Source organism: Arxiozyma heterogenica (genome assembly GCF_036370985.1).
Source record: "Arxiozyma heterogenica strain weizmannii chromosome Unknown scaffold_16, whole genome shotgun sequence".
In the NCBI taxonomy this organism is placed as follows: Eukaryota; Fungi; Ascomycota; class Saccharomycetes; order Saccharomycetales; family Saccharomycetaceae; genus Arxiozyma; species Arxiozyma heterogenica.
In genome coordinates, this window is record NW_027042669.1 from 503,284 (window position 1) to 530,847 (window position 27,564).

The 27,564-nt window shown below is 31.4% G+C and overlaps 7 protein-coding genes across 7 annotated transcripts; 5 read left to right on the forward strand and 2 right to left on the reverse strand.

Annotated features, from left to right (window-relative positions):
• Positions 1–564: 564 nt before the first annotated feature.
• Positions 565–15,450, forward strand: REA1 (AAA family ATPase midasin; the record flags this gene model as incomplete). Its single annotated transcript, XM_064857977.1, has 1 exon — positions 565–15,450. One exon carries the CDS (start codon positions 565–567, stop codon positions 15,448–15,450), a length of 14,886 nt encoding a protein of 4,961 aa, XP_064715337.1.
• Positions 15,451–16,627: 1,177 nt separating this feature from the next.
• SEN2 (tRNA splicing endonuclease subunit SEN2) lies at positions 16,628–17,848 on the forward strand (the record flags this gene model as incomplete). The annotated part of the gene is made up of 1 exon (XM_064857978.1): positions 16,628–17,848. The coding sequence occupies one exon, from the start codon at positions 16,628–16,630 to the stop codon at positions 17,846–17,848; it is 1,221 nt and encodes a 406-aa protein (XP_064715338.1).
• A 157-nt stretch (positions 17,849–18,005) lies between these two features.
• On the reverse strand, positions 18,006–18,380 carry LCL2 (Lcl2p; the record flags this gene model as incomplete). Its single annotated transcript, XM_064857979.1, has 1 exon — positions 18,006–18,380. The coding sequence occupies one exon, from the start codon at positions 18,378–18,380 to the stop codon at positions 18,006–18,008; it is 375 nt and encodes a 124-aa protein (XP_064715339.1).
• Positions 18,381–18,856: 476 nt separating this feature from the next.
• CDC45 (DNA replication initiation factor CDC45) lies at positions 18,857–20,968 on the forward strand (the record flags this gene model as incomplete). Its single annotated transcript, XM_064857980.1, has 1 exon — positions 18,857–20,968. The coding sequence occupies one exon, from the start codon at positions 18,857–18,859 to the stop codon at positions 20,966–20,968; it is 2,112 nt and encodes a 703-aa protein (XP_064715340.1).
• Positions 20,969–21,383: 415 nt separating this feature from the next.
• APC9 (anaphase promoting complex subunit 9) lies at positions 21,384–22,253 on the forward strand (the record flags this gene model as incomplete). The annotated part of the gene is made up of 1 exon (XM_064857981.1): positions 21,384–22,253. One exon carries the CDS (start codon positions 21,384–21,386, stop codon positions 22,251–22,253), a length of 870 nt encoding a protein of 289 aa, XP_064715341.1.
• A 735-nt stretch (positions 22,254–22,988) lies between these two features.
• SAC6 (fimbrin) lies at positions 22,989–24,980 on the forward strand (the record flags this gene model as incomplete). The annotated part of the gene is made up of 1 exon (XM_064857982.1): positions 22,989–24,980. One exon carries the CDS (start codon positions 22,989–22,991, stop codon positions 24,978–24,980), a length of 1,992 nt encoding a protein of 663 aa, XP_064715342.1.
• Positions 24,981–25,307: 327 nt separating this feature from the next.
• Positions 25,308–26,348, reverse strand: ERG27 (3-keto-steroid reductase; the record flags this gene model as incomplete). The annotated part of the gene is made up of 1 exon (XM_064857983.1): positions 25,308–26,348. One exon carries the CDS (start codon positions 26,346–26,348, stop codon positions 25,308–25,310), a length of 1,041 nt encoding a protein of 346 aa, XP_064715343.1.
• Positions 26,349–27,564: the final 1,216 nt, after the last annotated feature.

Here is a 27,564-nt window from a genome sequence, read left to right on the forward strand (position 1 = left end):
CAAAGGCGACCTCATCGCTTATCCCTTTTTTTCTTTTTTTTTTTTTTTTTTTTTTTTTTTTTGAGAAACTTTCCAAATAAAAAAAAAATTTTTTTTTTCTTTTTTAAATTTTTTCATTTTTAGAGATGAGATGAGTTGAGAAAAGTTTGTAACTCTTATAAATAAATCTTAATCGAATAAAAGTTTAAATCCTGCTAATAAATTAACTTTGGATATATAAAAAGGATTTATTCTTTTACTTTAAAATTCAACATTCACTTGACGTGCGAGACATCTACACAGTATTTCTTAGTTGTTAACCTTGGGAAGATTTTTATACATTATTATCCCCCCCTTCCCCTCATCCCAAACATACACAAAAAGAAACTAAAAAAAAAGAAAAGTCAAGAAGGCATCTAATAAGTTTATTTTATATATTTATTACTGCTGCCGTTCAAATAGTCTATTTAGTAATTTTTTCCCCTTCCAATATTTTATTTGAATACTGGAGTTTTGTGTATTATTTTTTTCTTTTTTCTTTTTTTCCAGCTATATTTAATCTCTCTCTAAACTGTAGGAATAATAATGTCTCCTGATCAAATCGTCCTGGATTTAGATGCTATAAGGGAGAGATTTCTATTTTTCAATAAAACCTTCCCTAAGGAACAAATAGACGATTTTTACCAATTTAATACAAATAAATCAACTAAAGAAAATTTGTCTCTGTTATCAAAAGAAATTTTGAACACTCCATTTACAACAAATTATCTTTTCGCTTATAAACCTATCTTCTTAGCCATTATAGCACATTGGACATCCCGAACTGATGATAATGATCATCTTTTAAAAGTCTTGGAGTCTACCTCCAGAATAATAAGCCTATATCCAATCTCGAGAACTATAATTGAAGATTTCTTATCCAAAAACAATGATTTTTTCATCACTATTTTACAGAATCCTTCTACTCAAGACAACATCAGCATTTTTAAAATTCTTTTATCCTACTATCGATTAGTATATCATGATAATACCGTTTTTATTAACTTTCTTAGACCTGATGTTCTGTACTTCATAGTCGAACATCCTTTAACTTTACCATTGACTAAATTTCTTTCCTTAAAATTACTATCCATTTATTTACAATTGAATGAAAGTGGGTCCATTGATTTGTTTAGAAAGTATTTAGATTACAATAATCATGATGTATTTTGCGGTCAATATGACACGAATAAATATGCAAATTATAAATTCTTAGAATTGAATGAAGCCAAAAGGTTTTCCAATTTTACACTTTTACCTGAGGTAAAGGAATGTTTCATTAATTCAAAGATCACACATACCAAGAGCTACTTTATTATCAACCCTTCTGACTTAAATAGTAATGTTGTGTCTATTGGTGGTGTTATTGTACCTAGAGTTCATATTACAAATAATGTTGAAAATCAATACCCTCCCACATTTGTTCCAACTTTGAAAACTGTAACTGCGATACGTCAATTGGCTAAACTGTTACAAAAATCAGATCCAATCATGTTATTAGGTAAATCTGGTAGTGGTAAGACATTTTTGATTAATGAACTAAGTAAATATGTTGGTTGCTACGATTCAATAGTCAAAATCCATTTGGGTGAACAAACTGATGCAAAATTATTAATTGGTACTTATACATCTGGTGAGAAACCAGGTACTTTTGAATGGAGAGATGGTGTATTGACAACAGCTGTCAAAGAAGGTCGATGGATTCTTATTGAAGATATAGATAAAGCTCCTACTGAAGTGTTATCTATCTTACTATCGTTATTAGAAAAACGTGAGTTTACTATACCTTCCAGAGGTGAAACAGTAAGTGCAGGTAATGGGTTCCAATTGATATCTACTGTCACATTAACTGAAGATATGATCAAAAAAAATAGTACAGCTGATTTAGTAGCCAATAATTTCAATTTGAATATGATAGGTATGCGAATTTGGAAAATAGTTTACCTTGACGAGCCATCAGAAAAGGATTTAACCTTAATTTTAACTAAAAGATATCCAGTATTAACTCAACTGATACCAAAACTTATACATTGTTATAAAACTGTCAAATCAATATACCTGGATCCAAGATTCGTTTCATTAAATAAAGGTGCACATTCACGCGTCGTTTCCATAAGAGATTTAGTGAAATTATGCAATAGACTTAATACCCTTTTCAAAAATAATAATATCCACAAACCTGATCAATTGATTGAGTCATCTATATATGATTCCATTTTTGCTGAGGCAGTTGATTGCTTTGCTGGCGCAATCAGTGAATTTAAAGCTTTGGAGCCATTAATCCATAACATAGGTGAATCTCTTGAAATTGCTAATTCTAGAATATCATTATTCTTAACAAGGAATACCCCTAAATTTGAAACTTTTAATGATCATGTGATAATTGGAAGAGCTAAATTACACAAATCCACTTTGTCATTACAAAAGAAGTCTATCAATTCTACATCTTTTGCATTTACAAACCATTCTCTTAGATTAATGGAACAAATTTCTGTTGCTGTTCAGATGACTGAACCAGTATTATTAGTAGGTGAAACAGGTACTGGTAAAACCACAGTTGTTCAGCAAGTTGCCAAATTAATGAACAAATCACTTACTGTTATCAATGTTTCACAGCAAACAGAAACTGGTGATTTACTTGGTGGATACAAACCTGTTAATTCAAAATCGGTGGCTGTTCCAATACAAGAAGAGTTTGAAACATTATTTGCTGCCACCTTTTCAATTAAGAAAAATGAACGTTTTTATAAAATGTTACATAAATGTTTTAATAAAGGCCAATGGAAAAATGTTGTAAAACTTTGGAAAGAAGCTTACAAGATGGCTCAAACCGTTTTAAAAAAAGAAGATAAAACAGCATCTGCTGTTGATGAAAACAGGAAGAAAAAGAGGAAGTTAAATAATTATCAAAAAGAATTACTTTTGAAACAATGGTCTGAATTTGACAATAATGTAACTAAATTTACAGCACAGTCTAGTTCTCTCGAAAATTCATTTATATTTAATTTTGTTGAAGGTTCCCTTGTTAAAGCTGTTAGGAATGGTGAATGGTTATTATTAGATGAAATCAATTTAGCATCTGCAGATACTCTCGAGAGTATATCTGAGTTGCTTTCAGACACCTCTTCTAGAAGTATTCTACTGTCAGAAAAAGGTGATGCAGAACCTATTAAAGCTCATCCTGATTTTAGAATCTTTGCTTGTATGAATCCGGCTACTGATGTGGGGAAAAGAGATCTTCCAACTGGTATTAGATCTAAATTTACAGAAATATATGTTCATTCCCCTGATCGTGATATTACTGATTTATTATCAATTATTGACAAATATATTGGAAGTTTCAGTGTAAGTGATGAATGGATCGGAAATGACATTGCTGAATGCTACCTTGAAGCTAAAATACTTTCAGAAAATAACCAAATTGTAGATGGTTCTAACCAAAAGCCTCATTTTAGTATTCGTACTTTAACACGTACTCTACTTTATGTACGAGACATTGTTAAAATTTATGGTTTACGCAGATCTCTTTATGATGGTTTTTGCATGTCCTTTTTGACACTATTAGACGAAAAGTCTGCCAGTATTCTTGAACCTATAATTGCAAAATATACTATTGATAGATTAAAGAATGCTAGGTCAGTTCTTCTTCAAACACCTTCATCTCCTGGCCCATCCTATGTACAATTTAAACATTATTGGATGCGTAAAGGTCAAGAACAGATCAAAGAACAACCCCATTATATTATTACACCATTCGTTGAAAGAAATTTACTTAATCTAGTAAGAGCCACATCAGGTAACCGCTTCCCTATCTTAGTTCAAGGTCCAACATCTGCTGGTAAAACGAGTATGATTAAATATCTGGCTGATATAACGGGTCACAAATTTGTTCGTATTAACAATCACGAACATACTGATTTGCAAGAGTATCTAGGTACATACATTACTGATGATGCTGGGAAATTAGCTTTTAAAGAAGGTGTTCTTGTTGAAGCATTACGTAAGGGTTATTGGATCGTGCTTGATGAATTGAACTTAGCTCCAACTGACGTGTTGGAAGCACTTAACAGATTATTAGATGATAATAGAGAATTGTTTATTCCTGAAACTCAAGAAATAGTACATCCTCATCCAGATTTCATGTTGTTTGCAACACAGAATCCACCAGGTATATATGGGGGTCGTAAGGTTTTATCCCGTGCATTTAGGAACCGTTTCCTTGAATTACACTTTGACGACATTCCCCAAGATGAATTAGAAATTATTTTACGTGAACGTTGTCAAATTGCTCCATCATATGCAAAGAGAATTGTAGAAGTTTATCGTCAGTTATCCGTTGAAAGATCTGCTACTAGACTATTTGAACAAAAAAATAGTTTTGCTACATTACGTGATTTATTCCGTTGGGCTTTGAGAGGTGCTGTAGGCTATGAAGAACTTGCTGCCAATGGTTATATGTTATTAGCTGAAAGATGTAGATCTCCTCAAGAAAAAATCACTGTTAAAAAGACTTTAGAAAGAGTTATGAAGGTTAAACTAGATATGGACCATTACTATGAAAATCTAGAGGATCCAAATTTACAAAAATTAAATTCTGTTATATGGACTAAAGCACTTCGTCGTTTAGCTGTATTAGTCACCAGCTCTTTAAAGAATAATGAACCAGTTCTTTTAGTGGGTGAAACAGGTTGTGGTAAAACCACTGTATGTCAGTTGTTGGCTGAATACACAGGAAAAAAACTAATCACTTTAAATGCTCATCAAAATACAGAAACAGGTGATATTCTTGGTGCTCAGCGTCCCATTCGTAATCGTTCAGAATTACAACATCAACTTATTTCATTGTTACAAAACATCTTAAATAAACCTGAGATTATTGATTTAGATAGCTTATTAGTAGCCTATGATCATTTCGACAAATCACAACTCTCTGAAAACCAGCTTCAAGATGTTAAACAGTTGAAGGAAAATTTAAATGTTTTATTTGAATGGAATGATGGCCCATTAATTCAAGCTTTAAAAGAAGGTAATTTCTTTTTGTTTGATGAAATGTCATTAGCTGATGATTCTGTATTGGAAAGATTAAATAGTGTATTAGAACCAGAAAGAAGTCTTCTTATTGCTGAAAAGGGCTCATCAGACAATTTTGTGACTGCTAAAGATGGATTTCAATTTTTTGCAACAATGAACCCTGGTGGAGACTATGGTAAAAAAGAATTATCCCCTGCTCTTAGAAACCGTTTTACCGAGATATGGGTTCCTTCTATGGAAAGTTTTGATGATGTTGAGCTAATTGTTAAGTGCAAGTTAAAACCTTCTATAAGTGAATTAACTAAATCTATTGTAGGTTTTTCTGAATGGTTTGGTAAGAAATATGGTGGTGGAGATGCAACTAGTGGTGTTATATCTCTACGTGATATTTTGGCTTGGGTTGAATTTATTAATAGTACTGACAATAAATTAAAGAATCCAGCTGCACAATTAATTCATGGTGCCCTTATGGTGTTTATTGATGCATTAGGCACTAATAACACTGCCTATTTAGCTGAAAACGAAGTAAATCTAAAAAGACAAAAGACAGAGTGTATTGACAAATTAAGCTCTATTTTTGGTGACGACTTATCCATTTATGTTAATACTAGTAATAAGTATAATTTGGATAATTCAGATATACATATTGGTATGTTTAGATATCCAAAAAATTCAGGTATTGTTGAAGGTACTACTTTTACTATTGATGCTCCAACAACTGCAGGAAATTTGATGAGAGTTGTTAGAGCAATGCAGGTTAATAAACCAATCCTGCTAGAAGGTAGCCCTGGTGTCGGAAAAACCAGCTTAATTACTGCATTAGCAAGCCTAACAGGAAATAAACTAACCCGTATCAATTTATCAGAACAGACTGATCTAATAGATTTGTTTGGTTCTGATGCTCCAGGTGAAAGAAGTGGGGAGTTTGTTTGGCATGATGCACCATTTTTAAAAGCAATGCAGGAAGGTCATTGGGTTTTGTTAGATGAAATGAATCTTGCCTCCCAATCGGTCTTAGAAGGTTTAAATGCATGTCTTGATCATCGTGGTGAAGCCTACATCCCGGAATTAGATAAATCATTCTCTAGACACCCTAATTTCATGGTATTTGCAGCACAAAATCCACAATATCAAGGAGGTGGTAGAAAAGGTCTTCCTAAGTCATTTGTAAGTCGGTTCACTGTTGTGTATGTTGAAATGTTGACTGCAGATGATTTACTTTTAATTGCTAAACATCTTTATCCAAGGATTGATTCCAAAATAATCCAGAATGTTATCCATTTGATATCCGAACTAGAAGAAGAGGTAAGTAGGAAAAAGAAATGGGGTATTTCTGGATCACCATGGGAATTTAATTTACGAGACGCATTAAGATGGTTAAAATTGCTTGGTAAAAAGGGTATCACAGATGAAATAACTATTTATGACTTTTTTGACATTATTATCAAGCAAAGATTCCGTACGGAAGAAGATAGAGCAAAGGCAAGTTCTTTATTGAATAAAGTATTTGGTAAGAGTTCAAAGAAATCAAATTATTTTGGAGGTCACACCAATTATATCCAATTTAACAATGCAGTTGCTAAGAGAAATCCCCAATTCAGTTTTCCCTTAGCCAATAAACTTTATTCTTTAGAATGTAATATTGAATATTATGAATCTGCATTACGTTGTATTTCAAATAACTGGCCACTTATCTTAGTAGGTCCTACAAATTCGGGTAAAACAAGTTTGGTAACATATTTAGCTTCTGTCCTTGGAACACAAGTGGACATATTCTCAATGAACAATGATGTAGACAGCATGGATATATTAGGTGGTTATGAACAAGTCGATTTGACAAGAAAAATATCCTCGTTGACTAATGAATTAAGGATATTTTTAAAAAATATTATATTTACCAACCTAAAATTGGGTGATACAAAAACTGAAGAAATCAACATAAGTTTGCGTTTATTACATAATATATCGGAACGCTCCATTACTGAGCAAACTTTCGATCAATTTTATGCCTTATTCAAGGATTTCTATAGTTGTGTCAGAAACAATATCACTTTGAATAAGATTTCCGAACAAATTGAAAAAATTAAACATTTAACAGACAAGGTTACAGCAGCTAAATTTGAATGGTTTGATGGTATGCTAGTGAAAGCAGTTGAAGAGGGTAGATGGTTAATTTTAGATAATGCCAATTTATGCTCCCCATCTGTGTTAGATAGACTAAATTCGTTGCTTGAAACGAATGGTTCCCTTTTAATCAATGAATGTAGTCAAGAAGATGGGCAACCAAGAATTTTAGAACCTCATCCAAATTTTAGGTTGTTTTTGACGATGGACCCTAAATATGGTGAATTATCAAGAGCGATGAGAAATAGAGGCATCGAAATTTATATGGATGACTTGAATAACAGAGCAACAGCATATGACAGAAGGTGCTTAGGCTTTACAAGCAAAACAATTATAAAAGAACAAGAAGATTCATTATCAAAAGAACTAGATTCTTTAAGCATCAACCCAAATAGTTTACCAAAGCCACTAAAGTGCTTTATTATTCCATCGTGTACACTTGCATACTCTTTTTCAATAGTACATGATGTAATATTATATTCTACTACAAACACCTCAATTAATGCTTTGGCTGGTTTAATTACCTTTGATAACTTAAATAACATAGAAGGTTGGACTTCGAATGTAGTTAAGATTAATCACTATTTCAATGACTCAAGAGTTTCTGGTATTTTTGACTTTATTCACTTCCTGCATACTTCAAAAATTCTGGAAAAATTAAATGATATCTCACTAGCAACAGAAAAGAATATTCATTTTATAACCTCACTGGAAAATAACACTGTATCTCATCAACAATTAATGCTACCACTAAATGAATTCTTAACTTCAGAACTAATAAAAACCACACCTTTAGCAGTCTCAGCAGAAATTATTTATTTGTTTAGTATATTAGAGAAACTAAGACATTTACAAGCATGCATGATTACTATCGAAAAAAGATCAAAAATATGTAAAGTATCTGATCTTTCTTATATTGAAAAGTGTGCTGCTATATTGAATGGACGTCAATTAAAAGAAATAATACGAATTCCTATTTTTTCATTATTAAAAAACCTTTTACAATTTATTAACCACAGTATCGTTTCAAAACCTTTGTTTCCTACAAATTTGTATTATAAATTATTTTGGTTACTCATCGTTATTTTAGAAAGTATTTATGATTCTGCATCTAAAAAGGATGAGGCTCGATTAAGAGTATATAAAGAAGTTTTAGATAATTGGTTGGCATCTGCTACACATAAAGAGGAACTGGAAAATTTTAAAGAAATTATCAACATCTTTGATGGTTCAATAAACTCACAAAGAGGCCACTCTATGAGAATACTTTGGGAACATTTTAGGATTACATACCCTCAGACATCAAAAGGATGGAAATTATGGAATAATATCGAAGAATTATGTGCTAGATTTGACAAAGTAAAAATGCAACAGTTTAAGGAATCTAATCAATCAATTGTTGCAATTATTGTGACGTTTGCTGAGTTAGTGGATGATGTTTTGAAGAATAATGTGACAGATGTTGAACTTCTATTCACCAACTTAATAAAAGGTATTAATAATTTAGAGGCAATTTCTAACAGATTTTTGAATAGACGTAAGCATTTCTTTTTAAATGAATTTGATACCCTTTTAAGAATCCAGTCGCTATATCAAGAAGGTTTATCATCAATTCTTCAAAATATTTGCTCAAATGTAAGCATATCCACTCACAAGCAAATTAGGCTAACTGCAAGTGATCACGCTTATCCACCTGTATTCGATCTTCTATGGGTGAAACAAGGAGATAAGTACATCTCACATACAAGTGATATTATAAGTGCTGCATATATTCAGAATATAATAGTTAAGACGAATACATTTGACAAGTTTAGTGGCAGTCATATTGAACAAACACTAAGTGATGCTAAACTTCTTTTGACAACAACCATTGAGTCATCTAAGTATCTCCTGAAAAATCATATTTATGAGTTGGGCCGTAAACTTCTAGCCTGGATTAACATAATAGTCAAACTTCATATAAACGTTGATATTTCAGAAATTAATAATCAAGAGATAATGATGCTGTTTTCTTCTCCTGAAAATAAACATATAGATGGGGTTTATCAAAAATATTTAAAACCTGCATTGGATATATTAAATGATATCAATAAGAGTCACCTTCTAGGTCAGGCGTGGATTTTATTCGGTATTGCAATGCTAATATTGTATTCCCCTGATGTTCCATATGATCCTGCTGTACATGATTATGTTTTATATGATATATATATGAAACATGTCAATTATTCTAAAAGTATGATCAACTCGTGGGATGTAATTAATAAAGTGATTAGTGGAGATGATGAAATTCTAGTGAAAAAATTGATTGAAATTCCATCAGATCAGGATGCACCAAATAAACCAAGAGTTTATCGTTCTTCGTTATCTGTTGACAATTTAATCGATGAATGGTCAGTTTTTTTCTCTTCTACAGTCAACCCAGAAAGACTATCTGTAATATTTCCTTCTGTGAATAAATGGGAGCAAATGATTGACGGTGAGTTTGAAATGTTTCAACAGAACAGTTCTAATTTCTTAAATAGACTCAACTCTGGTTATCAAGCGTTTACAGATCTTAATGATATTTTTGCTGGCTATGTCTTCTGTATTAAGTTTGGATTTGATTTGATGAAACATTCAATAAAAGAAAATGAAAAAGATACTAATGTGACTAATTTATGGCCTGTTGATATTCTACAATTAACCAGCAACAACTCTTTGGTTAACACATTTACTGAACTTTCAAAACTAACAAAATGCACATCGGTTGATGATTTGATGAGTGAAAAGACCATGATATTTTTCATGGATATTTTCAAATATCATAAGTGCAGTAAAAGATTATATAGTATGTTTGATAATGTTTTACAAACTTTGTATTATAGATGGTCTTTAAGGAGAATGAAAGAAGAGCAAAAGTCGATAGAAGAATCATCTATTTTTAAATATGAAGACAAGACTGAAGATATTGAAGCAGAGTTCAGAGAAATGTTTCCTGATTATGACAGTGCACTTTCATTTGAAGAAACAAATTCTTTTAAGAATGTACAACAAAATGATTTAGAAAAAGTATATCATAAGATAGCTACAATATACATGGAAATTTTCTCAGAAGAAAAATCCACTTCGATTGATCAACTTATCAAATCAGGAAGCAAACTTGTGGATGTATTTATTAATAACACACAAAAGTTGCTTATTGGACAGATTTCTCCTAGTTTATTAATGTCATCAATTACTATTTTGTACGATGAAATAAATAAATACAGTGGACAAGATGATAATGAAAATCTTGATTTTTACCACGATTCTTCCGTTGTAGAGGCTAAAAAGGCTGCTACAATTATCAATAATATTTGGTTGAAGATAGCTTCATTATTACAACAATGGCCTGAACATGCGACTTTAAATGACTTGTACAGGATATGTGAAGAATTTTTATCTTTTTCTGTAGATATACCTTTGGCACGTCAATTACAGAAAATTGAACAGATATACACATTCATGACTGAATGGGAAAAATATGCAGCCTCTTATGTATCTCTATCAACATTAATTGGTGACATTACAAATTTGATTGTATCTTGGAGAAGGTTAGAATTGCACACATGGAAAGGATTGTTTAATGCAGAGGAGAAGAAAATTGAAAAATCTATTGGAAAATGGTGGTTCAATTTATTTGAAGTTATAATTGCCACATGTAATGAGAATGAAAAGGATGAAAATTCTCAGTTAACTACCCTATTAAGTTCATTAAATATCTTCTTTAGTAAGAGCACTGTTGGTGAATATTCTACTAGAATAAGGTTGGTCAAAGCTTTTACCAACCATTTGCAATCCTTTATGCCATCTCGTTTAAAAACCGTTGATGCGTTAGCCAATATTTTATCATTTTATGAACAGTTTAGTCCATTTATTACAGATTTTATTTGTTCGAAGAAAAAATCATTAGAAAAGGATATATCTGAGGTAATTCTGTTAGCAAGCTGGAAAGATGTTAATGTTGATGCTTTAAAACAAAGTTCACGTAAATCCCATAATAGTCTTTACAAATTGGTTCGTAAATATAGAAGTGTTCTTTCGACAAATGCTACATCTATTATTGAAGCAGGCTTACCTTTTGATCATAAGTTTAATTTACAAATGAAGCCATTATTTAAACCATCTTTTCTTGATATTGATCTTCAAAATGCTAAGAGGGTGGTGAATACGATTCCTGGATGGGACAACAGAATAAAAACTTTAAGAAACATTGATTTGGTTAAGAAAAATATGGAAAATTATTATGTTAAAATTAAATCGCAATCTTTTCCTAATTTTGAGCAGTTAGTTAGAGATTATGCGAGAGAAGCTGATAGATTACGCTCTGAAACCCCAAGTGTTTACAAGAAAGAAATCAAAAAACAATTAGCAGCGTTGAAAACACAAAAAACCAAGTTATTGAGTGATTCTTTAAAAGAATTAAGAAGAATCGGTTTAAAGACAAACTATAGAGAAGATATACACAAGGTGCAGGGAACAGTTACTTCTATTTTGGCTAACTCATCATCTTTCAAAGGTACTATAATGGAATCGTCCGATGGGTATTACTTCAGAATCTTAGATATGTTACCAAAACTTAGAAATGCTGTTGCTAATCCAGCGGCTGATGTTCCTATGGCAAGCATTGAAAAGGGTATGGCTATTATGGAAAACCTATTATTTTCATTAATTACAACCAGAAAAGTAATGGTGACTTTGGCTAGACAGTTTGAAAAAGTTGCTAATATCATAGAATACCTTGAATGTATTTCAACTTCAACGGGCTACATTAAACAATCTTCTTTACAAGTTGACGTCAATAATGTACGTTATATTAGTTCATGGTTGCCCAATATCCTCGAATATGCCACAACGAATTTAACTATTATTGGATTATTTTCTGAACAGTCACTCGATACAAGTTTACTTCTTCAAACTACTCTTCGCTTAAAGGAGTTTCGCTCACGTATTGAGAAAGTTCAAGTCTTTGATTCACAGATATCTAGTTTAATCTCGGATTACCAAGAATTTATCAACGCTTTTCTTGTTCAATTAAGATCAAGCCAAAATTCGTACTGTTTTTTTGTCTATAATGTCATTGCCGATTGGATACAACAAAATACAGAAATATCTGTCAAGGATGAAGAATTCTCAGAACCTGCTATCCAAGATTTTGATCAACTTTTCCGTAAAGTATATACAACTATTATCTTAGCATTCCAAAAACTGATGGAAAACGATTTTGCCTCAGTTACTGAAGAAGACGACAATTGGTTAGCAATGAAATCCAAGTCTATTGTATCGTTGATTAAATCATTACATACAGCTAAAGTAATCTATAACTTACAATGTATCACCAGTTTAATTGACTCTTCTAATATCTCAGTTACAACATCTATTATGCTAAGGGCGATTACTACATTTACTCTACCTGTAATCAATCAATATTTTAGTACATTACAATGTATTATGGAAAAATCAAGATCTTACTATGTTGATATAAGTCAAGGTTCATACATTTTGGCTAACATATTACACAATTTAGCCAAAAATGGGTTCTGTTCACCACAACCTCCTTCTGAAGAAATAGATGATAACAACTTATATGAGGGTACGGGTCTTGGTGATGGGGAAGGTACACAAAACAATTCTAAAGACATTGAACAAGATGAGGATTTAACTGAAGATGCTCAAACTGCTAATCAAGATCAAAAAAATAAAGATGATAGGGATGACGAAGATGAAGATGATGCTGTTGACATGGAAGGCGATATGGCTGGTGAAATTGAGAACTTGTCTGATCAAGATGACAAGAATGATGAGAATGATATGGAAGAAGAAGATGAATTAGAAGATAAGATTGATGACCTTGATGAAGATGATCCAAACGCTGTTGATGATAAGATGTGGAATGAAGAAGCAGCAGAAAGTTCTAAGGAAAAAGAGACAGAAAATCAATTAGACTCCAAAGAAGAGAATGATGTTCAAGCTGGTGATGATAAAGATAATAATGCAAATAATGGTGAAAATGAGAGCCAGAATGTGGAGGAAGAAGATGAAATGAATAAGAATGAACAGAAGCCAGATATTGAGGAAACTAAAACTGATAATGATAGTATGCATGAAAAGGATGGCGATGAGCTTGAAGAAGATGAGAGTGCTGATGAAGAAGAAGATGTTGGCGAACAAGAAGACGAAGTAAGAAATGAAGATGGTGAAAAGATGGATGCTGCTGTTCCTGAAGTTGAGACAATGGAATTGCCTGATGACTTAAAATTAGATTCTGACGATGAAAAAAACACTGATGAGGAAGTTACAGATGATGATGAAATGAAAGATAATTTCGATAAGATGAATGAGGATGAAGAAGAGGAATTGAATGAAGAAAATATTGATGCTGTTTCTGAAAACGAACCAGATTCCATGGATATTGATGAAGATAATGATCATATTGAAGATGAATCTATGGAAGTTGAAAACAATGAGAATGAAGCTGGTGAAAATGACAATGATGAAAATATGTCAAATGAAGAGAATCTTGATAATGAGAGTGAGGAAGAATTAGGTCAAGATCAAGATCAGTTGATTAATGAAAAGCAGGAGCTTGGTGGTGGTGATAATATGGATAATCTAGAAGGTTTAGATGGTACTGAAGATTTATTGCAGGAAGAGTCAACAGATGTAAATGCTGCAGTACAACAACAGTCTGGCTCTAAGGGATCAGGATCTACATCTAAGGATGTAGAAGAACAAGAGGACATTGGTAGTTCTGGTAATACACAAAATGCATATAGAGAAGAACAAGAAAAAGAACAAGCAGATAATGTTGATGACACTAGGGAGGAAGCTAAAGAAGCATTGAAACAACTCGGTGATAGTTTGAAAGAGTTCCATAGACGTAGAAAAGAGATTAAAGAGATGAGTGAGAGAACTGAAGAAGAACAAGAAGAAACTGATAAGAAGGCTAATGAACGTGCTGATGATTTTGAACATGTTGATGGTGCTAAAACTGAAACTGATACACAAGCACTTGGTGCCGCTGATCAAGATGAAGTACAGGCCATTGATGAAGATAAAGCCATTGAAGAAGGACAAGAAGAGCATAAAGAAGATATGGATCATGATATGCTGCAAGAGGAAAATGATAATGAAAGTGAAGAGCATCTGAATGATAGATTAGATTCTGAACAAGATGAAAATGGGGAATTACAAGATGGTAAAGTTGGTGGTGTATTTTCAAACCAAAGGGATGAGGATGTTGATAATGACGATTCATTGAATAAGAATGGTAATAACGGATTGATTGAAGATTTTTCGAAGGAACAAGAACAATATGAAAATGAGATAGATATGTTATTAGATGAAGTGGATAATAAAGTGACAGAAGAAAATCAATTTGATGTTCCACCAAGAGATATTGATGAAGCTCGTAGAATATGGAATCGAAGTGAAATCTCTACAACAGAACTAGTATCAAGATTGGGTGAACAATTAAGATTGATCTTGGAACCAACATTAGCCACAAAATTAAGAGGTGATTATAAAACAGGTAAAAGATTGAATATGAAACGTATTATTCCATATATTGCATCTCAATTCCGTAAGGATAAAATATGGTTAAGAAGAACTAAACCAAGTAAACGTGATTATCAAATCATGATTGCACTGGATAATTCCAAATCAATGAGTGAATCTAATTGTGTGAAATTAGCGTTTGACAGTTTATGTCTTGTATCAAGAACTCTAACACAATTGGAAGCTGGTAGTTTATCTATTGTGAAATTTGGTGAACATTCACGTGAAGTCCATTCATTTGAGCAGCAATTTAGTAATGAATCAGGTGTAAAAGCATTCCAATGGTTTGATTTCCAAGATACAAAGACAGATGTTAAGAAATTAGTGGCTGAATCAATTAAGATCTTTGAAAGGTCACGCAGTTTATCATCTAATTCAGATCAATGGCAATTAGAGATCATTATATCCGATGGTATTTGTGAAGATCATGAGACTTTACAAAGATTGGTACGTCGTGCACGTGAGAATAAAATTATGCTTGTATTTGTCATAATTGATGGTATTACATCCAATGAATCTATTTTAGATATGAATCAAGTTAATTACGTTCCTGACCAATATGGTAATCCTCAATTAAAGATTAACAAATATTTGGATACATTCCCATTTGAATTCTATGTTGTGGTTCACAACATCTCTGAATTACCTGAAATGTTATCAATTATTTTAAGACAATATTTTTCTGACTTAACATCTTCATAAAATAATAACATATCAAGATATGTTGTATTGTTGTACAATAGATAAATAAGAATTAGCATAGATTTATAAGTCATATATATTTATTTATGTAACTAACTGATGTCGAATATAGCTTAAATATTAATAGATATAAAGATATCAATAAAGAAAATAGGAAAATCCTAATTAGTTCGAAACCCTAACAAAAAATAATCATACCGAAGATAAAAAATATTATTTTCTATTGTTGCTGAATGGAAAATTATATATAAAGAGAAAAAAACAGAAGAAGAAAGTGATGAAATGCTAATAAGATCATCCTACATCAAGACAGATCGCACTGAATTTGTTACATGGGATTGTTAAGTCGATAGAAACTAATTATTTGTTCTACAGCAATCCACTGGAAGCTTTCTTTCTCCCTTTTTCCTCGTGTATTAGTATAGAAGCTACTCCTGGATACCTGGATACATATAGTAACATGTTGTTAACAGAGCAAACAATCAACAGCCATTGCTGTACCGTTCTTTGTGTATGCCTGTGTTATTTCCTGTAATTTTATTCATTTTTTTTTCTCTTTTCTTCATTTTTTTTTTTATGGTTATAAATAGAAAAAGAATCATATGGCTCTATTGAATTATGTGATGATAACTTTGACTTATTGTGACTCGAAGACAATATTGTGTTGTCAGTGTGAGCACAACGATTTCTCAAATAGACTACAACGGTATCTGATAATTCATATAGATCAATTATATACTCTAACGTACACACATATATATATGTATATATATATATATATATCTGGATGTACTTGACTTGTAACATTTTTGTCTTGCCTTGTTCTTTTTTGACTTTCTCACATATTTTATGTTAATTGGCTACTAATTTTACTTTACTTTATTTTTGTTCATTTTTGGGCTTTCTTTGTCTTTTGTTCCAGTCCATGTGGTTCGTTTCTCTATTATGGGCTGTCGTAGAACTTGCCAGAATGAAAAATTAAGTGCAAATATCGTTGTTATTATTGAAATGCAATTCTACTTGTGATGAGTAGTTCAAAAAGAATTATTCTACAAACAGATAGGCAAGCTAGATCAATACTAACTTACTTATTGTTGTAATATATTATTAGCAGCTTTTTTCCCTTTCCTCTTCCCTTATTCTTGTCCCATTTGCTATTTAGAAATCTTCCCATATAATGGCTAAACATAATTCAAGATTAAATAATGTTAGATACAAATATCCTTTACCTATTCATCCAGTAGAGACTACATTACCTTTACCTGAGTTACTTCCACATAATCCGTTTTCCTGGATATATTGGTTTTATAAATACTATCGACTGGTGTATAGTAACAATGAGGATAATTTACTTGAAACAAAGATTACTATAGATATAATTGGTGGTGACAGTTTTCCTCATATAATGGTTAGAGATAAGAATGATATGTTATATCTGTGGGAAAATGGCTTTTTTGGGACTGGAACCTTATCAAGAAGTGAACCTACATGGTATACCAGAATGAATCAAATAGTCAATGGAGATATCACATTAAACACGGGAGATATAAATGAATTGGAACAGATTACAAGAAGAAGACGTCTTGAACGATTGGAGTTTAAAAAATTGAGAGAGAAATTACAAATGGAGTTGTTAGAATTGAAGAAACAAAGTGCTCTATCAGGCAGTGACATTGACAGTAATGGTGGATTGGACGAGACAGAATCTTTAAAAAGAATTAATGATTTGTTATTGAAACAAAGGGAACAATTACGTGATTTTAAAGCTTTACAAGAGTCGTATAATAAACAAAATATAGGTATACATGACAATGTAATGGATAACTTACAATTCGATTATGAGTCATTATTGGACGAAAATGGCGATTTGTTATCATTAGAATCATTAGAATTAATGCCAGTTGAAGCCACGTTTTTAAGTTTTGCATTGCCAGTTTTAAATATAACACCAAGAGAATTATTTAGAAAAATTTTGCCAAATAATGATAATAGCTCATATGATACAGTTCACAGTTTTATTATTCACTATGTAGCATATCATTTCTATAGATCACATGGTTGGTGTGTCCGATCTGGTATAAAATTTGGATGTGATTATTTATTATATAAAAGAGGTCCCCCATTTCATCATGCAGAGTTTTGTATAAATGTAATGGATAATGATCCTTTATATTATAGAAGCAATAAAAATATGCATGATTATACGTGGTATTCAAGAATATCTCGTGTGATAGGTGGTGCGAAAAAAGCATTGATCTTGAGTTATGTGACAAGACAGACCACAAAGAAACAAATTATGGAATGGTGGATAAAGGGACAATATCACAAAGTGTTTAATTCATATGAAATCAGTGAAATCATATATAAACGTTGGGTCCCAGGTAGAAATAGAGATTGAATACTAAATTGAAGCAAAAAGTCAAGTAAAAAGAACTATGAGCAAGCTTCTATTTTACCATTTTTGTTTTTGTTGTAATTGTTATATATTATTATTAGATATATATATTATAGGTGTATATAGACATATTTATATATGTATACTTATATACGTATTTTTATATATTTTCAAGTACCCAACCACAGTCTCTGAATCCAGGGAAGTTAGCCTTTGGACCTTTGATTGGATCATCATATATTGCGTTTATTTTAGGATCGTGTGATGCAGGTTTTGATATACAGATATATTTATCGTCTGGCAATATACATTTTAACTGTGATTTAGGAAATGGACAAGGACAATCTTTTGGAGATCCTACACATGCTAATGTATCCGTACATAAATAGCTCGGACATGGATTATCTAATACCGTATCTTCATAGGAATTGTGCTGCTGTTGCTGTTGCTGCTTTTGTTGACCAAAATTCATCCTAAAACCTTGTGTAAGAGGAATAATAATACAAATAAAAAAGAATGTGCACACAGACTTCATTATTATTAATAGTATAGTTATAATCTGATCAACAGAGATAGTTACGGATAATTTCTTGGATATACTATTGTACTGAAGGTGTCAGTGCTGGGTGTATATACACACATATATATATGCGTGTGTGTGTGTGTGTGTGTGTGTGTCGTGTTCATTTATTTATCCAAAATATCTCTAAATAAACTAAAATCGAAATTTTCACATGAAAAATTTCCTCGAAGAAATTTGGAAATTTGATCGTCTTAGTTATTACTATAGGTAGTATACAGAGGTTGTTATGTATATCTCTAATTGACTTTCATTATTCTGGGTCAAAAAGTTAAATAATTCAGAAATCATTGGAGAGAATATTATACTATAATCAAAACAGCTATTTATAAATTAGTTCTAAGTTTTCATATATATAAATAAAGAGGAAAAGAGATAGAGGGAGAAAGTGTGTGTGTGTATGTGTATGTGTGTGTCCTATTTTATAAAGAATGTATTATGAAATAAAGGATTATAATAAACTTTATAATGAGATCATCAGAAATTCGTCTAGTCCGTCATCATGCCATTTGTGTATTTTTGTCTCATGTCTGAATATTGATGCTCTTTGTGCTACGAAGATGTTATCAAACTTATTTAAGAAACAATTGGTACAATTGCAGATTGTTCCTATATTTGGTTACTCTGAATTGAAATGGAATTATGAACAAATTAAAGATAATCAATCAATAAATAGTATAATATTGGTAGGTTTTGGTGGGTTTATTGACATTGAATCTTTTTTAGATATAGATCCCCAAGAATATAAGATTTCAAATGAGATAAATAATGTAAATACTGATGATAAAATAAATGTCCCAGACAACAAAAATAACCAAGATGAAGAAATGAAATATCTAAGATATTTTTATATACTGGATGCGCATCGACCATGGAATTTAGATAATTTGTTTGGCTCCACTATGATTAAATGCTTGGATGATGGTAGTGTAGAAGAAGATTCTTTAAATGATGTCAAAGTTGCATACAAGCAATTATTAATGTTAGAAGAGGATAACAATAATGATGATAGTGACGATGATGGTGATATAACAGATAAAGATACCGAAGAAGAGGAGGAGGATGAGAAAGTTTTTATAAATGTTAATAATAAAAGAACTAAATCATCAGAGGTTGAAGAAAATAAGTATACAAAAGATCATGTAGATTTGGATAAACTACCCCGCAAACAAAGAAAGAAACAGATACATCAATATGAAAATGTACTAGAAGAATATTACTCTCAGGGGACTACAATAGTGAACTCAATATCATCACAGGTATATTCTTTATTGTCATCAATTGGTGAAACAAATTTACAACAATTATGGCTGACTATTATAGGTACAACTTCACTAGATACTGAATATACAGCAATATATCAAAGACTGTTTCCAATTTTACAAGACGAAGTTAGAAGACTGACACCAAATGAGGGTACTAACTATTCAAATGTAGGTAAAAGTAGTGCATTGAAAAATGCAGATACATTAACTTTAGAATTACAGCCTGATTATTACTTATTTTTGTTAAGATATTCATCATTATATGATAGTTTTTTCTATTCAAATTATGTTAATGCAAAATTGTCATTGTGGAATGAGAATGGTAAGAAGAGATTACATAAAATGTTTGCAAGAATGGGGATACCTTTAAATGTAGCTAAAGAGTCATGGATTTATATGGATAATAGTATAAAAAGGCAACTACCGATGATATTTGATAGAAATCTAGATAAATATGGGTTACAAGACATTCTTAGAGATGGGTTTGTTAAAACGTTTGGTTATCGTGGAATGATTAGTGCCAGTGAATTTGTAGAAGCTTTGAATGCGTTATTAGAAGTAGGATACTCTGTAAATATAGATGGATCATCATCATTATTATTATCTAATAACAATAATATTAGCTCAAATGGTAATGGCAATAGCATGAATCAACAGGGAGTAGAAGGAAGAGAAGAGGAAGAAGGGAATAATAATAATATAATAGTGCAAGGAAATGACAATAAGATAATTAGAAAAAAATGGGTATCGAATTTTTGGTTGAGTTGGGATGCACTAGATAATAATAAGATAGATATATTGAAAAGAGGTATCGAGCAAGCCAAATATTTACAAAAATGTGTTTTTGAGACAGGTGTTGCAATCCTAGAGAAAAAATTAATTAAGCATTTAAGAATATATAGACTGTGTGTCTTGCAAGATAGTCCATATCTATCTTTATTTGAAAATCCATTGACTTTATTAAGATTAGGGAATTGGTTAATTGAATGTTGTTCAGAGACTGAAGAGAAACAATTATTGCCAATGGTCTTAGCATCATTAAATGAACATAATGATACATATCTTGTTGCTGGTCTGTCCCCTCGATATCCACGTGGGTTGAATATCTCAACAGTGAAAAAGCCTATACTAAATAATTTCAGTATGGCCTTTCAACAAATTGCTGAACAGACAGGTGCTCAAGTTAGAATAGATAATTTTGAAAGTTCAATAATTGAAGTTCAGAGGGAGGACCTATCTCCATTTCTTGAGAAACTAACTCTAAGTGGTTTATTATAGATTAACATGTACACACATACATACACAGATATATATGTATATATATATATGGATGGATGGATTAATCAACCATTCCAAGAGATGTATATTTAAACTGTGATTCCTGTGTTATCTATTAGTTGGAATGTATAATCTTTAGTGATAATTCCAGAAAGGGGATGTATGGGTGGTCACATCTTTAATCTTACACAGACAGAAAAAAGTGAAGTGTTAATATATAGAGGTAGACAAAGGAAAAGATCTTCATCTAACCGAGAAAGATGATAATGAGATGACTTTGGGATCGGTGAGCTCAAGCAAATATATATTGGGATAACATTAGTGGAGGAAAAAAAGGAAAGTGAGACAGTTGTTGGTTGTGGAAGGTTTTACTTTTTGGTTTCATGTTGTTGTTGCTTAAAGGTTGTTACAGGTTATGAATAACCAATTTGATCTAAGGATACCATCTTTTAAGTTATGGAAAAGTAGTGAAAAAAACATATCTAAAAATAATATAGGGAGTTGTGAGATGTTCAGTGTTTCAAAGAAAGATACTTATGGAAATCATAATGGAGATATATTAAATGTGATACATTCACCTACTTCTCCTACCAATAGAATATTGCGTAATGAAACAAGATTTTTTCCAGTAAGTAATAAACTTCCAACTATGAGTCTAGACATGGAATCACCATTCCTGGATTACAATAATTTATCAAATCAGGACGTGATTCCGTACAATTATATGCCCTTTTTTGGTAATAGACTTGTCAGTCAAAGTAAGATTGATGCTTTAAGAGAGACTGAAGTAACTGAACACTGTTTAATTTTTCATGAAGATGTGGAACATGATATTGATTTTCGACCTGATCTATGTTTGAATTGTGGTAACACCAAATATAATCACAATATCTATAATACTAACAAAAATAACAGAAATGATAGGGCTAATGGAGATAGAATGACTAATTATTTAAATAACATAGAAAAAAGGTATAGATTGAAAAAGGAACCTCAAAAGATTACTAAAGCACGTCACAGTTCAAATTTATCAATAAATACTTGTGAAGTATTGGAAAATTTTTGGAAAGGTAGCGATTTACTAAATTCATTAGACCCAAATTATTTAGAAATGTTATCCGCAATTGCTCGGAATGAATTAGAGGAGATTTACAAGGCACAGTTACTTTTAAATTATGAGAATGGTTCCTCTTTAGATTTGGATATGTCTAAATCTTCTAGGTTACGAAGAAATTATCAAAGAGCTTTATCAAAAGCATCATGTATACAAAAACCTTTAAAATAAACTAATGCTCTGTTCAACATTAAGCGTAAACTAGATATTTACAGGATAGAGAGAGATATTATACATAAAAAGAAAAGAAAAGAAAAGAAAAGAAAAGAATAACACAAATTAATATTCATTATTACTAAAGGTAAAAGATATGCCAATAAAGCACAGTAAATAAAATATAGATGACAATGTATTGTAAATTTGTATTACTTTATGTACGTTGCGTTGGAAGGAAGTTTCCTTTTACTATCTAAAGTGTAGGGGCTTATTTGTATCCTATGCTTTTTTTACATCTCCTTTACTATTATTTTAGGGTTTTGTGTAGATTTTTCTTTTTTTTAAATTTATTTTTCTCTTTGTTTTTCCCAGAAACAGAAACTCTGATTCTTGTAGAGGTCAGCTGACCTGGAGGCGTTTTTTATTTCCTATTTTGGATTTTTCGGTAGTTTCTGTGTGTTTTTATGTAGGAATCACTCACAGCCAACTTTGGGGGAGGGAGGACGGTGAGGTGTAATGGAATTTTGATAGTGGTGGATTGATAAAGAAGTTCGTGGTCATACGAAAATCCATTTGTAATTGTCAACAAAATATTTATCTCAGAGCTTCTAGGGTTATTCGAGAAGGACAGATTCAAATATTCATCAAGTTTAGTTATTTTATTTTTCTACGCGAATATAAAGCATAAATATCCAAGCTTAAAGCAATTTTAATTATTTTTTTTGTTGTTGTTATTGTGTTTTCTAAACAATGAATATTGTTAAATTACAGAGGAAGTTTCCGATCTTAACCCAGGAGGATTTATTTAGTACTATTGAAAAGTTTAGAGCCATAGATTTGGACGATAAAGGTTGGGTTCAAAAACAAGAAGCCTTAGAATCAGTTTCTCAATCTGGTGAGACTACATACGACGAAGCTAGAGAGACTTTAAAACGTGTCAATGTCGATGCATCTGGTAGAGTGGAATTAGATGACTATGTGGAATTAGTTGCAAAACTGAAAGAAAATAAGTCTGAGCCCGTTCCACAGACAAGTTTTGATGTCTCTCCAGGCGTCGTATCTTCTATGCCGCAAGCAAATAGACCTATTTCTCCATTGCCAAATCAAGGTGGTGCATCTAACATTGGTGGTGCCACTGGACAGTTATTAGGTCATGCTGGATCTGGTTCAAGAGCTAGAATTATTGTTGGTGGTGCTACTACTGGTACTACACACACTATTAATGAAGAAGAAAGAACTGAATTTACTAAACATATTAACAGTGTTCTTGCTGGGGACCCACTAGTTGGAGCTTTATTACCTTTTCCAACTGATACCTTCCAATTATTTGATGAATGTAGAGATGGTTTAGTCTTGTCCCAGTTGATTAATGACTCTGTACCAGATACTATTGATACTAGAGTCTTAAACATTCCAAAACCTGGTAAAGCATTAAATAACTTCCAAGCTAATGAAAACGCTAATATTGTTATTAATTCGGCTAAAGCTATTGGTTGCGTTGTGGTTAATGTTCATTCTGAAGACATTGTGGAAGGGAAAGAACATTTGATTTTAGGTTTAATTTGGCAAATTATTAGAAGAGGTCTTTTAAGTAAGATTGATATTAAGTTACACCCAGAATTATATCGTTTATTAGAAGAGGATGAAACTTTAGAGCAATTCTTAAGATTACCACCTGAACAAATTCTGTTACGTTGGTTTAACTATCATTTAAAGCAAGCTAAATGGGATAAATCAGTTTCTAATTTTAGTAGTGATGTTGCAAATGGTGAAAACTATACGATCTTATTAAATCAATTGGCTCCTGATTTATGTTCTAGAGGACCTTTACAAACTGTAGATCTTTTACAAAGAGCAGAACAAATATTGGAAAATGCAGATAAATTAGGTTGTAGAAAATACTTGACACCAAGTGCACTTGTCGCGGGTAATCCTAAGTTGAATCTGGCATTTGTAGCACATTTATTTAACACACATCCAGGGTTGGAACCAGTAGAAGAAACAGAAGCCCCTGAAATTGAAGAATTTGATGCTGAAGGTGAAAGAGAAGCTAGAGTGTTCACTTTATGGCTGAATTCGTTAGATGTGGATCCACCTATCGTATCTCTATTTGAAGATTTAAAGGACGGTATTATACTAGCACAAGCTTATGAAAAGGTTATGCCAGGATCTGTAGATTTTAAGCAAGTTAATCAAAAGCCATCAAATGGTGCTGAATTATCAAGATTTAAAGCTTTGGAAAATACCAACTATGCAGTAGAATTAGGAAAAAGTAAAGGTTTCTCTTTAGTCGGTATAGAAGGTTCTGATATTCTTGATGGTAATAAATTATTAACGTTAGGTTTGGTGTGGCAATTAATGCGTAGAAATATTACAACCACAATGCAAAATTTATCATCTAGTGGTAGAGATATGAGCGATTCTCAAATCTTAAAATGGGCACAAGAACAAGTTGTTAAAGGTAGTAAATCTACAACAATACGTTCATTTAAAGATCCATCGTTAGCTAATGCACATTTCTTGTTGGATGTCTTAAACGGTATTGCACCAGGTTATGTGAATTATGATTTAGTGACACCGGGTAAGACTGAAGAAGAACGTTATGCTAATGCTAGATTGGCTATTTCTATAGCAAGAAAGTTGGGTGCTTTAATTTGGTTGGTTCCTGAAGATATCAATGAGGTCCGTTCCAGATTGATTTTAACTTTTATTGCATCTTTAATGTCTTTGAACAGAAACTGAATGGGTAATATATACAATTGTATATCCATGTTTATCTATGTATATTTATAGTGTTAATTTCCATTTTATTTTATTACTATATATGCACACTTCTATCTCTTTATGTTTAAAAAAAATATAATAGAAACATAGTCCTTTTTAGAAATATGAAATATGTAGATGAATCACTTAGTTTTGCTGAGGGGAGGGTTCCAATGTATGCTTTATTTTAATATGACGTTCGTTACTGAAATTTATTGAATTACTTAAAATATTTATAAATTAATTAAATATAGTAAGTTTTATTAAAGAATAGATATATAACGTAAAAATATTGACTAAATGATATCAAATTGGTATTCTTGTAGGTTTAATTTGATCCTTCAACTTTTCGTCCCATTCTTTACATTTTTCCTCAATATAATTATAAACGTCTGAAGAGCCAGTAGGATCAATGTCGGTTCTTTTAATATATTCCATCCCATCAATTGATGTGGCAGATCCATATTTAACATGGTGTGGCTCAAATCTTGGATTTGCGAGATGTGTCACATAAATTGGCGCATTGGCAGCTTTATAACCATCGATGTTGTGCCATGGAGAGCCTAGTAATCTAGCAAAGTAGAATAATAATAGCATCCCATAATAAGTGAAAATGTTTAAATATTTGAAAAAGGAATGACTAGTGAAAATTCCAGGGTGTACAACATATTGATTGATACCATATTTATCCAAAAGTTTTTTGTAACTGGCAAAGTGTAATAGATCCAATAATCTTTTTGAACCTTCATAAGAACAATCTGATTGAAGTAACTCTAAATCATTCATAGAAAGATATTTTGGATCTGACATGATACTGGAGATCCAGACAACTTTACCCTTACCTTTACTCAATTGAGGTAATAGTTTACGTATTAAATAGTATGGACCAAAGACATTAGCTTGAAAGACTAGGCCCATTCCATCTTTGGATTTGATGCCAACTTTTTGGATCTTATAAGTTGGATAAGTGACAGCTTTAATTGGATTAGAACACACCTCTTTAACAGCACCGAACCAATCAATCCCATCATAAACCCCCTGAGCAGCATTAACGTAGAAATAGTTAATCTCTTGGTAATTGTTATTTAATTCGTACCATGCATTCAATATAGAAACCATGTTTGTAAAATCAACTAAAATATAGTCATAAATGATGCAGCCTAATGGCTTATTTAGTTGTTTTACTTTCTTTTTTAATAATTCGATGACTTCTTTAACTCTTGGAAGAGTTCTTGATGTTACCACAATTGTTAAAGTTTGATCATTGGGTGTTTTTTCAATTAACCTATAAGCAATATTCAATCCAAGATTACTGTTTGTTCCAGTAATAACCGCGACCTTACCCATTATTTCAAACAAACTATTATTTATTATGATACTCTATAAAATGAATATTCTGAGCCTATTAAGTGTCTTGTTAGTTCTATTACTGTAGAATATGAGTTTTTTTTTCTCTGTTTATTAATAAGGTTGTTCGAGTAAGATAAGCTCTCTTATTGTATGATTGTCTCTAGTATTCTCTTTTGGCGAGATCTTCAACTTTTTTTAGTTCTTTTTGTCTCGACCGCCCCGAAGGAATATTCCGGAATTTTAAACCGGAAATTTTATATAATAATCAAAAAAAAAGGCATTATTTAGAACTTGAAGAAATAAAAATTTGTGCCACAAAAGTTGTTGAGATTTAGTGCCTAAATGTATTTGATTAGTTGGATGTATTCTTAGTTATATTTTATAATTATTATATAGTTAATCGTAAAGAAAATTAAAATAGATTTTTTTAGATTCCTTTTTTACTCGCATAATGTAGAAATAATAAAATACATAAAAATAATCTAGCTAAAATTGAGACATGATATTAGAATATTTTTTTGCTTCTTATATAGGTTAAATAATTTTCATAGAAAACTCTTATAAAAAATTAGCTAGTTATTCTTAGCAACTTGAAGTGATATTTAAATAATAAATGTTCATATTGTCATCAATTTATTTTTTTTTCTTTCTAGAATATTTTATTCTGGTAAAATTTAGTAACCAAAATAATAATTAAGAAAAAAGTGAGTATAAACTAGTTGCCACAAAATTGGTGTTATATATTAAAAACAATCAAAAGAAGTTAATAAAACAAATTTTACAGCTACCTCAAAATATGTTATGTTACTATTTTTTTTTTCCTATATGTTTGTTTTTACACTTTATTTATAGGATAACAGAGAGGTTTAATTAAAAACAGTTTAAAAATATTATTGTTTTAACAATGACAACAAACTTCAGCAGCATCTTGAGTGTATCATCTTATGATATAGTTGTTTATTAAGTTCATGATATACCATTATAGGTACCAATAGGCTATGGCAAATCACAATTATTAGATAGATTTTTGATAAATTCCTCTTAGTTTTTCTTTATAATCCTATAATATTTTTTTTTTGTGAGAAGAAGTTCAAACTGGATATTCTAAAAATATCTAATCAATGGGTAATTTTGAATACCATAGTAGCTGACTGGGAACAGCTGAAACTCTAGACTCAGGCTGCGAGTATATCTGAATGAAATGATGGTCTGA